General features: G+C 39.3%; 1 protein-coding gene across 1 annotated transcript in view; it reads left to right on the forward strand.

Annotated features, from left to right (window-relative positions):
• The window catches only part of LOC126174814 (cytochrome c1, heme protein, mitochondrial), a 40186-nt gene that overhangs the window by 4903 nt on the left and 22776 nt on the right, over nt 1-12507 (forward strand). Inside the window, exons 3-5 of the mRNA XM_049921192.1 lie at nt 2051-2199; nt 2282-2414; nt 8481-8645. Of these exons, the coding sequence (XP_049777149.1) occupies nt 2051-2199; nt 2282-2414; nt 8481-8645 (447 nt within the window). The remainder of the gene's footprint in view (nt 1-2050; nt 2200-2281; nt 2415-8480; nt 8646-12507) is intronic.

The raw sequence follows: 12507 nt of genomic DNA on the forward strand, positions 1-12507 counted from the left end.
TACCGGAATTTGCCTGAAGCGATTCAGGGAAATCGTGAAAAACCTAAATCAGGATGTCTGGATGTGGGTTTGAACCTTCATCCTCCCAAATGCGAGTCCAGTGTGCTAAGCGCAGTGCTCGGTTTGTTTATATATGTGATGACCCTGGAATGTCAGTCATATGATATGACTGTTGAGACATATAAGGGTAACTGTTTTATGACCAGAATGTGTTCAGTAGTATTCGTTTGTATGAGTGACCACTTCATAATGTGATAAAACTACCAGTGTTTCCACTACAGTTGCAGCCAGTCTTCATCAGTCTCTCTAATGAAGGCTGTGTGCAATGGTAATTGAGTGAGGTAGTTTATCATGACACACACAATCCCAGTAGAATGTTATTAAAGCCAATAAACATATTTCCTTTCACAGTTTTTCGAAGAAGTTATGAACTTAAGGCTGAATTTGTTGCTTGCAAAAAGTCATATTGACAGTAAAGTAAGGAGGAGGGTCTGCAGCTTGTGGTCGTGCGGTAGTGTTCTCGCTTCCCGCGCCCGGGTTCAATTCCCGGCAGGGTCAGGGATTTTCTCTGCCTCGTGATGACTGGATGTTGTGTGATGTCCTTAGGTTAGTTAGGTTTAAGTAATTCTAAGTTCTAGGGGACTGATGACCATAGCTGTTAAGTCCCATAGTGCTCAGAGCCATTTGAACCATTTTTTTAATGAGGCGGATGCCAGTTTTGGCATTTTATTGCACCATTTGTTAGGGGTTAGTGAAGAGAAAAGTGTTCAGCTCATGTGCAATGTGGGTTTCAGAATAGATAATATTTTAAACAATGTTCAAAGACTAGTTGTACTTAACATTTTAGTTACTCACTTGCTTTCTGGATAAAGTATCCTGTGTACATGTTGTGAATTGCTGCAACAAACAAGCCCACTGAAATCAAGGTATGAAAATAGGTGAAGTAAGCAAGAATAAACTCATTGTAAGTGCTAGCTGTAGATAATATTCTGGTAGTAAAGGTAACTGTACTCAGCTTCTATGGAACATTCTAAACCTGGGCTTTTATAAGAGCTAAGAAACCTGGTGTGTGTACTTCATTCACCAACCAACCACTGGAACGATTTAGGAATTGAGAAATTTGATTTATTGTTCTTTTACCTACAAGTAAGAGTGGATGTATGTGCCGATTTCAATATCATTTTCTGTAACAATTAGGGTAGTATTACCCACAAGGTAGGCAGATTTAAGCTGAGTTGTACAGTTGTTAGTAAGTGATTAATTTACATACTGCTGCTAAAAATCTTAAGTGTTTTTGTTGTGCTAGCAAGTAACCAAAATGAAATGATGACTAACACAGATATTTTAAAACATTGTATTTCTTTTTGGGGAACTTGAAGTTCTAATGGAATAAAAGTCACTGTGTGAAGTGACGTTTTCCTCAGAAAATATATTTCAGTATTAAAATTTAACAAAGTTGTGTGTACCATTGTCCGCTTCACAAGTGTCGTGAAAAACTTTCAGGAATAAAGCTACATGTACCTGAACTAAATGTAACCTGTAATCATATGATATACTCTCACAAAGCCTAATTTACTCCACCAAGTTATATTCTGATGCTGACAGTACACACTAATTAACAGTAATGTATTATTCAGAATAAGCATTGAGTAATTGTTCACTTTCATATGGGGGAGGGGGGTCAGTAATGCAAGGTAATAACTGATAGACTTTGAATGAAAACTTGTGGCAAGCTTCATTAACGCTCACTACACCCAAGCATTGCATAGAAGCTCAAAAGAAAAGGTAATTCAGTATTCACGAGGATCACTGTCATATTCATTAACTCATTTTGATTTTACTATTCTCCCTGGGAAATAGGCAAAATAATAAACTCTTTTAAAACTGGAAATTCCTGGATGAATAATACATAAAATAAAGGAAAAGCAGCCACTCGCATATATGCGCGCGTTTGTGCTTAGGTATTTTTTTTTTTTTTTTTTTTTTTTTTTAATTTTGCTGTAAAGTAAAATAAAGTAGAAAGATTGTGTGATTTTTTAATTTTTCACAGTTGGTGACTACAATCGGCATTGTAACGGGAGGAGTCGGCGCACTTGCCATTGCTCTTGATCGATCTGTAAAAGCAGCCGATCTAGACTTACACCCACCAAAACAGCCATGGCCCCACAATGGTCTTTTTCAGTCTCTTGACCATGCCAGGTAAGTACTTTGTTTGTGTCTGTGGTGTGTATTAAAAATGTATGTTACCATATTTCATTTCCAAAAATACATGCCTTTGCAGTGTTCGCCGGGGATACGAAGTTTACAAGCAAGTGTGTGCTGCATGCCATAGTATGAAGTATATGGCATACAGAAACTTGATTGGTGTTTCTCATACAGAAGCAGAAGCTAAAGCGGAGGCTGAAGAAGTTCAGGTTTGTGGTTCTTTCTATTTCAGAAGTACAAAAGTAAAAAAAGACAGTTTGCATGTAAGTAATAGGTTATTGTATGGAATGTAGTAAAAAAGAACTTTGGCTGACCTTACATGCAAAGGTGTAGCTCAGTGTTGGGTACTCACCTTTTATTCACAACTATTTCCTTTGCATTAAGCATAGGAACAGGGAAAACTGACTACACTTCTGTGCTTAGTTTGATCCCATTCATTAAGGCATTCCAGAGCTGCAAAACAATTTGTCTTTGGAAACATTCAACAGCTGTCACTATTAGCAGTTTAATGTCCTTACTGTGTGCCCCTCTGGGACCTGTCTAGTTATTTAGCACATTTAACTTTCAGATACCAACTGTGTTACTGTTTTTGTAGATATCATCATCCAGTGTCAACCAAACACGACAAATATAGAATAATAAATCATAGATGTGTCATGTATCTTTCAGTTGTGAAATAAACTGCTCAAGAAAGTTCTGTACAATTCTCATGACTTCGTAGTTCATGTGTTTTGCATCAAAAACCTCATTCTCTATGCTCTTCTGGCCTCAGGAAATTTGTATGTGTAGCCACCAGTGTAATGGAAGTGAAAGTAAGCCTGCGACCTAAGTGCAGGTCAGTGGTGTACATGCTGTGTCTGTAATTGTGAATGGGGCAACGTGCCTCGTGTACGCTGTTCGGTCAGTTGGCATACCTTGGAGTGTCGTTCCGAGCTTAAACTACATGTGTGTGGGGGGGGGGGGGGGGGTGGGAGGTGTCGGCGTTTGTGGTTATTTTATGGCATGGTTGGTTGTGAGCAAGTGTAGTTTTGTGTCGAACTGGCATGCACCATAGCAGTCATTCAACATCTATCGTGAGGCACAAGCCACTGCACTTACAGTGGTGACACAATGTAACAGCAGCAGCTTTAGACTACACTCCTCAAATTATGGCTCATAGTTACCCTGATGACGATTCGGAGTACCATGTGCTGCCTTTTAGAGGCAACTGTGAGGGCTGTATCTACACAGGATTACACAGCAGCCTGTGTGTGATCTATTTGACCTATTGGTATCCCTTAAGAAAGACAGTACAATCCTCCACCGCACTGCAGGTTTGAAAAAGGTGGTCAAAATGAAATCATGATCTTGGTACCTGACAGTAGGCATAGATGAGTGTGGATGCGGGCAGGTACTGTGACGAAGCAAGGTGGGATAATTTTTATTCCCCTCTTGTTTTGCCATCTGCCTCCTTAAATTCATTTTTTCATGTTTAACTAATTACATTAATACACATGAATATAATCTGCATTTTTATGAATGAGAAAGATTGGCCCATAGTTTTATAGAATATAACACCAGATCGAATATTGTGCTTAGTTTTATGTATGTAATTGGTTTTCTAATTTATTTTGACTATTCCTAGTTAGTATCTTTTGTTATAGGGTGAAATCAGTAATTGTTTCATAACTTAGATTCTATTGTTGACGTATAAACAAATACAAATTCTGTAATAATTGTAAACATTTGGAAGATGAAATGCTAGTATTCATAAAGTATCTATTTGGCTCTAGTCGGAAACATGGTAGCAAAACCTGCCCTTCATTAATTCCAAAATAATTAACAGTTTGGTCAAAAGTATTGTTTGTGTTCTTACATTTGTTAATTTCATGATTTAAACAAATAATTCGGCCTAACTCTTGCAGTAGAAGAAACAGTTAAAATAACGCTATTTTTTGATGTATTCAGTTAATTTAATGAGTTAAATTTTAATTATAATTTCTGTACATTTAACATCAAACAATGTGCAGTTTCAGCACATGTTATTGTGATGATATATAAGGGTCTGATTTTTGGTCACGAGACAGTCAGTCCCACGGCTGAGTTTCGGACGAGAAACCTGGGCTGGTTAGAACAACAACAATTCTTCATATTAACTGTGGAATAAGTGTTAAACAATTAGGCCATGTGTAAAAAACAGTGACAGTGGTCTGCTCTGTTTGTACCTGATTATTCTTAAAGAACTATGAACTTTGTGGTTAGGTTTTACTGCTTGTTGATTTTCAACAGAAAACTATTGTAGCAGTTTGTGGAGGTTCGCCTACAAACTACTAATGAGGCTTTTGGAAAGTTTAAACAATAGTGCACTGGCCATACATAAATAACTGTGTTTCATTAGGGGGCTGAGTAGACAGTAAAAGTAAAAGACTGTGCACCGCAACTGTGCATATGTCGGCTACATTATTTACAGTAGTCAGTGTCCAAATTACAAACCTCATATTTCAGCCAGTGTAGCCACGCAGTATGTCGACACTGAGGACAAATAAACTAACAATTAAAAGTAGGTGGAACTGCTACAGTACCAGTGTATGTCTCAAGAATGCCGTCCCATGGTTTCATCAGAGATGGTGGTCATTCGTGTTACAGACTGGAATTGTGCATGTTTGTTGGACACCTCTCGTTGGTATTGGAGGGCTGTGCAGTATCGGGAACAGGATCCTCTAAACCTTTTGTTCAGCCTTAAAATTGACATTTTGGTGATAGTGAAGTCTTTTCAGATGATATTTCATTAGTGCAGGCACCCATCTCGTGAACATGTTCTTCCAGGAAGCAACGCCCAACCAAGCATAATGACCTGCAGTATCTGCTGACATATGAACCTTGTTGATAATGCTTGGGACTTGTTGAAGCTTGCAGTGGTAAATTTTAGAAACCCCTTTCACATACTGCAGGGTCACCTTCGAAGAATGGACAGGCTTGAGTAGCAATGCCTTATCCAACTTGCGGACAGTATGTAAAAGAGGATCGCAGCATGTTACTGTGTGTTGTGTGGAACAACACCAACAACACAGTATTGAATACTATCCAGCTGCATATTTTGAGTTGACAAATGGGGAAAGTTCTTAATTAATACAATTAAGTTGCATAATGTTTGTTCTTTCAGTTATTGGTGCCTTTGAATATAAGCCCACATACCATTGCAGAGATTCATGTAGTTTGAAATTTCTTCTTCTTGACCACCTCTCCCTACTTCACCCCTTCCTCTGTCTCATAGATAGTTTTGATCATTTTTTAGTACTAAATCACCTACAGAAAGGAATGTTTACAATATGGGTTTGCAAATTTTCATCAGGGTTGTGTTTACTTCAAAGACATTGACCATAACCTTTTGCTTTCCTTAAAAAAAAAAATTAGTATAGTATGATGGAAGAGGATTGGTATGAGCTGTACCGGTATCTGTAGGCATCATTAGACCTATTGAAAACTGCAGTAAATTAAATTTTGCATGAACATTTAGCTGCAAAAAAGGCTCATGGAAATTGGTCTGTGAAAAGAATTGAAAAGTCCAACTGAAGAAATGCAACATATGCGGAAATCATAAGAGGATGTAACTTGGATACATTTGTACAGACTGGAAACTAAGCAGCAGTCAGTCATTTGGGTGTTGCTACAGGGTGTATATGGCCCCAGACAATTGGCAAAAACTCAAGAATTTTTCATTGTTTTAGTTTTCAGTTAAATTTTTGTAATTTTGACTAGTAAGAACTGATACTCTAAAAAAAATTATTTTACCTGGTAATACTACATTAGTAAAACATAAATGAGGGAAATTAACCAAAAGCAAAACTTAAGTTGCAAAGGAAATGTGCCTCCTCTGCCATTTACAACAACAAAACACAGTGCACACATAACTGTCTGCCACCAGCAAAATGTTTCAAAGGCTTTAGGATGAAGACTATGCAGTGCTTCTGATGACCGTGATGTCACAATGGTTTACGTTAGGTTCATTTGAGCAGTTGCCAGCTGGCTCATGCTCATGCGCAGTTGAGTCTTGTATGAGCAGTACCTTCTCCCGCTTATGGCTATTGATGTGCGGCTGTTAGCTGTATCAGCAGTAGCAACAAGGAGCCAGATGCTACCCAGAAAAATTTTTCCGGCACATGCAGTCTGCCAGATTCGCACATGCACAGAGCAGTCTGAGTTGTAGTGGGAAGGGGGAAGTCTCCATGTGACCCATTTTTAAGTTCAGTGATTTTGCTGTTTCCTCTTTTACATTTCTCAAGTCAAATGAAAACAAAGCGGATTTCTGTAGCCGAGAGCTAGCAAGTGAAATCAAATACAGTCACATAATTATGGAGGGCTAAACCATGTTGGTAGTTTCAATTTTCTGATTTTATTTTATTTTCTTGTTTTTGGTAGCCTAGCATTAACTGCCTTGCAGAACAATGAAGCTATTTTTGTTGATTTGGTAAAGAAATTTGTCTTCTATTAATCTTTTCCGCAGAGGCAGTGATTTTATTTGAAATGAAGTGTTTCATTCCACACTATTGGCTAGGGCCAACTGTTTGCTGAATTACAAGTGCCCATTTTTATGTTCTGGCATTGTATGCTGTTACACAGTGTTAAAGAACCAAACATGAGATAATACAGTACTGATATTCCAAGAAAATGTGCTGCCCGAAAACCACACTGGAAAGCTTAATATCAAGTTGGGGGTCTACTTCTTTGTGAATTGACAAACGAATGTGCACTTTAAGCTGAATTATTTGTTCTAGGATGCTTACAAAATTCCAATGCCCTGATCACTGTTTTCTTTATGATGTAATGTAAGATCTCTTAATGCTATATAGGTACAAACGTGGGCTTCCTACATCATAGTAACTGTGCATGCACAGTAATGACATTTTCTGGTGCTCTCTGATAACTGTTCAAATTAATTCTAACAAGTCATGGGAAAATGTTATGAATGACGGTTGAAAAGTGTTACTTTCAATGTAAACTTCATTTTACTCAATATGAGTTATGTTACATGTGCAAATGTGCTTTGAATTTCTTAAATCACAGAGCTTTCAATTCTTATTTAAAGCTTAAAACTTTGAGGGCCAGCTAGTTAGAAAATTTTCAAGCACAGAGGACCAGTCATACTTAAAAGTTTACTGGCATACTTGTTGTGATGTATCTTAAAGTGTAACAAATGCTAAGAAAGATCAATATTTTATGGTAAAGCTTAGCTTATGTTGTAGCTACACTATTTATATTAATTTAAACCATAAACTTTTTGTATTTGTATGTTGGTGCTACTGAACAGTTATATTGCTATTGGCTGACTATATCATGTGATCTATGCTCTGAATATCTATCATCTGCTGGCAAGTCACATGACATGAGCTATGATTGGAATACTAAAGCACATCACAACTTGATATCATTGCCTTGGGAACTAGTGTCCTGTGTTTCGTGGAATTCAAATATGTACTTTTATAATATAGAAATATGAAGTGTACATGTTACTCCACATCCAAGATCTTTCCAAAGTGCATGTTGTCCTCCCCCCCCTCTCCCCACTCTCTCCCCACTCTCCCCCCCTCTCCCCCCCTCTCCCCCTCTCCCCCTCTCCCCCCTCTCCCCCCCTCTCCCCCTCTCCCCCCCTCTCCCCCCCTCTCCCCCCCTCTCCCCCCCCTCTCCCCCCCTCTCCCCCCTCTCCCCCCCTCTCCCCCCCTCTCCCCCCTCTCCCCCCCCTCTCCCCCCCTCTCTCCCCCCCTCTCCCCCCTCTCCCCCCTCTCCCCCCCTCTCCCCCCCTCTCCCCCCCCTCTCCCCCCCTCTCCCCCCTCTCCCCCCCTCTCCCCCCCTCTCCCCCCCTCTCCCCCCCTCTCCCCCCCTCTCCCCCCCTCTCCCCCCCTCTCCCCCCCTCTCCCCCCCTCTCCCCCCCTCTCCCCCCCTCTCCCCCTCTCTCCCCCCTCTCTCCCCCCTCTCTCCCCCCTCTCCCCCCCTCTCCCCCCTCCAAATTATGGAGAAGCAAGATTGAACATAAGTAATACGAAAAGGTTATGACAGTCTGATGTATTTGCTGAGCATTGGAAAAGCAGGAAGGAATTATGATATTAAATGCAGTATAAACAGAATCCAAGTTCTATTATATCGTAGTATTCTGTGTTTATAAATAGTCACACTTTTTTTAAAAAATCTGCAAAATAGAGATAATAGGGCAAAGTCATTGAGAAGATGACTTGCCTCTACAATTACATTTATTCCAGTTATTAAATTTCTTTAGTTGATTCATTTCTCTCTTCATATAGGTTCAGGATGGGCCTGATGATAACGGCAACATGTTTATGAGGCCAGGTAAATTGTCTGATTACTTCCCAAATCCATATCCAAATGAAGAAGCAGCTCGTGCAGCCAACAATGGAGCATATCCTCCAGACCTGACATATATAACATCTGCACGTCATGGTGGTGAGGTAAGATAAAGAACTGCAAGTTGTAGTTAAGATGAAGTGATAAATAGTAACAGCTTTAACATAATTTGTACTAGTGTATTGTTCAGATTTTCAGTGCCCAAATGATCATAATTTACTACAGTACTACCATTGTATTTTATATCACAACTTTAATTCTTAAATGCAGTAATGACAATATTGTTTTATTCTCGTAATGGAATCTGGAATGAAGTTAACCAATGCCTCTTAGGGGCATGTGGTTATGAAGGCAGAACCCAAAAAATAAAAAAAATTACCAGTATGTATTTTCCACTGATGGAAGGAAAATGGGGAAATTAAAACACTCAGCCTTAGAATTGCAAATGATTTGAAAGGTATTAACTGATGCATATATTATAGATAATTTCTTCATGAGGATAATATATTAATCTGGAAAAAGTTTAAAAAATTGAGAAAAGTGAGTGAGAAGTGAACAGTGGAAAGCTGAGAAAGTTAGTTAATTGGGTAAAAAAATGCTGGGGGGGGGGGGGTTAATGTGTAACCAGAAGTTCACAATTTCTGTGCCAGGTATTATGATGGAACACTGTTACATTGAGAACTGTTGACTGCTGCTGTTAAAGGTACGCTGTTGGATGTAAAAATTGCAACTTGATGCAGGTGGCATCTGACAAAATTCAGATTAGTGTGAAGTATGCTACATGCTTGAAAATGAAGTGGTTAGCATTTCATACAACCACACAAAGTAGGTAGGAGTAACAGCATCTCAGTGTTGTACATAAGGAAAGATTATGCAGTGGTTCTCTTATTCTAATATCTTCATTCATAAGAAGATGGTGTAAGGAAGGAAACACTTACCAGCGCTTGTCGGAATTCACAGGATAGATCCCGTATTGGTCAGGATCCAATGGCTGTCAATGTGAAAACGGAATTTGGTAGGTTAAGGATGACCATACTCAATGCCACCAAGGTTAAATGATCCACTTCACTGCTGCCCAATAGGAGATACGAATCTGTTCACTAGGCCATGTACAGGGTTATTACAAATAATTGAAGCGATTTCACAGCTCTACAATAACTTTATTATTTGAGATATTTTCACAATGCTTTGCACACACATACAAAAACTCAAAAAGTTTTTTTAGGCATTCACAAATGTTCGATATGTGCCCCTTTAGTGATTCGGCAGACATCAAGCCAGTAATCAGGTTCCTCCCACACTCGGCGCAGCATGTCCCCATCAATGAGTTCGAAAGCATCGTTGATGCGAGCTCGCAGTTCTGGCACGTTTCTTGGTAGAGGAGGTTTAAACACTGAATCTTTCACATAACCCCACAGAAAGAAATCGCATGGGGTTAAGTCAGGAGAGTTTGTAGGCCATGACATGAATTGCTGATCATGATCTCCACCACGACCGATCCATCGGTTTTCCAATCTCCTGTTTAAGAAAAGCCGAACATCATGATGGAAGTGCGGTGGAGCACCATCCTGTTGAAAGATGAAGTCGGCGCTGTCGGTCTCCAGTTGTGGCATGAGCCAATTTTCCAGCATGTCCAGGTACACGTGTCCTGTAACGTTTTTTTTCGCAGAAGGAAAAGGGGCCGTAAACTTTAAACCGTGAGATTGCACAAAACACGTTAACTTTTGGTGAATTGCGAATTTGCTGCACAAATGCGTGAGGATTCTCTACCGCCCAGATTCGCACATTGTGTCTGTTCACTTCACCATTAAGAAAAAATGTTGCTTCATCACTGAAAACAAGTTTCGAACTGAACGCATCCTCTTCCATGAGCTGTTGCAACCGTGCCGAAAATTCAAAGCGTTTGACTTTGTCATCGGGTGTCAGGGCTTGTAGCAATTGTAAACGGTAAGATTTTCCAAACCATCGGCTGTGGTACATTTAGCTCCCTGCTTGCTTTATTCGTCGACTTCCGCGGGCTACGCGTGAAACTTGCCCACATGCGTTCAACCGTTTCTTCGCTCACTGCAAGCCGTCCCGTTGATTTCCCCTTACAGAGGCATCCAGAAGCTTTAAACTGCGCATACCATCGCTGAATGGAGTTAGCAGTTGGTGGATCTTTGTTCAACTTCGTCCTGAAGTGTCGTTGCACTGTTATGACTGACTGACGTGAGAGCATTTCAAGCACGACATACGCTTTCTCAGCTCCTGTCGCCATTTTGTCTCACTGCGCTCTCGAGTGCTCTGGCGGCAGAAACCTGAAGTGCGGCTTTAGCCGAACAAAACTTTGAGTTTTTCTACGTATCTGTAGTGTGTCGTAACCATATGTCAATGAATGGAGCTACGGTGAATTTATGAAATCGCTTCAATCATTTGTAATAGCCCTGTATAAACCTACAGCCATGTTGTGCTCTTTTAGTTGAGAAGTGGCTTGCTTATAGCAAGGCAAGTACACACATACAGCACAATGTTATTTAAAGCACCGTGGACTGTTTGCAGTGATACTGAAAACAGTTTGCTGTTTGTGCTACAATCACAAACGAGCTTGCTCACCAATGAGACAACTCTGTTTGGTCTTCTTGTGAGCAACAAGGTCATTTTGGGACTGCACAAAATGAGGCCTACTAGCACTTAGTAAAAAGTAGACAATTGTTCTGAACTGTGGATGCTATCACTCTTGACCTTGATTTTATTTAAATGTAATGTGACAGTCTTCTGTAAATCACTGTGTGTAATGTTCTTCAGTCATCCTGCTGCTAACCAGAAGAGCATTTTGGTGGCCACTGTCTCTGCCTCAGTAAATAGTTTAATTTTTGTTGACGATTTATGTGTGGACCATTTCTTTTAAAACAGTAAACAGACAACACTTGTCACATGCTAAAGTATGTCAGCTTTGATTGCCTGACATTAAATTATCCATTGAGTGAAACGGTGTTTTAATACGCACTAAAATTGTACACCATGAAATGGTCCAAGCTGGATTAATTTCAGGCGACTTGCAGTAAGCTCTTAGTTACAAGCTGTCACTCTTAGGAAATTTTTAATATACTGCATAAGTAACTACCATTCCTTACATTACACAACTCTCACTTTTCCCAAATTTTTAAATTAAGATTCAGATATTGTCTATTACAAACAGCATATGCAGTTTGGGTATAAAATTCTTTATGTTTTGTATAAGAATGCTTCAGAGGGCTAGTAGTTTATAAGAATGAGATAATGGTAAAAGAATTTTCAACCCCAAGTGTATCTAACATTGCAGTATGAGTAGCAGTTATCCGTATAATAGTTCAACATTTCCCTCTTCCATACAAACAGCTGAGGTTGGTATGTTTCTTTACCCTGAAGCATATATTTTCAACGTTCTTTATTTCTACCTATTTACTGTGACACATTTAAACTGTGGGTATAGAAAAATTCATCCTTTCAAAATATATATTTGTTTTTTTCCAGAGAGTAATACCCATGAATAATGAAGAGCCAACCATACAGTTTCTAAATAAATTGATTGTATATACACCAGTCGTTATTCTGGTGACTGCAGTCTATTGTCATAGTGTATTATTGCCATAAAATTTATGCCAATTAATTGTAAAATTATTTGGTAATTTTAGTAGAGCCTAAGAAAATAACATTCTTATGGATTAATTTGTATGTGCAGACTGTATTAGTTATGCAGGAGAACTGGTTGGTATTGAATACTATAATGTGTTGTTAAAAACTATTATATAATTTAACACTGGAAAGTCCAGTATGGAAAGAATAGGTTGGTACTCATCACATTCAGAAGGCATTAAGTCACAGAGGGGCACCATGATAGACAGCTAAAATATTTAAACTTTCAAAGGCACAGTCTCTCTCTCTCTCTCTCTCTCTCTCTCTCTCACACACACACACACACACACACACACACACACACACACACAC

The sequence above is a fragment of the Schistocerca cancellata genome, chromosome 3 (assembly GCF_023864275.1).
Source record: "Schistocerca cancellata isolate TAMUIC-IGC-003103 chromosome 3, iqSchCanc2.1, whole genome shotgun sequence".
NCBI classification, from domain to species: domain Eukaryota; kingdom Metazoa; phylum Arthropoda; class Insecta; order Orthoptera; family Acrididae; genus Schistocerca; species Schistocerca cancellata.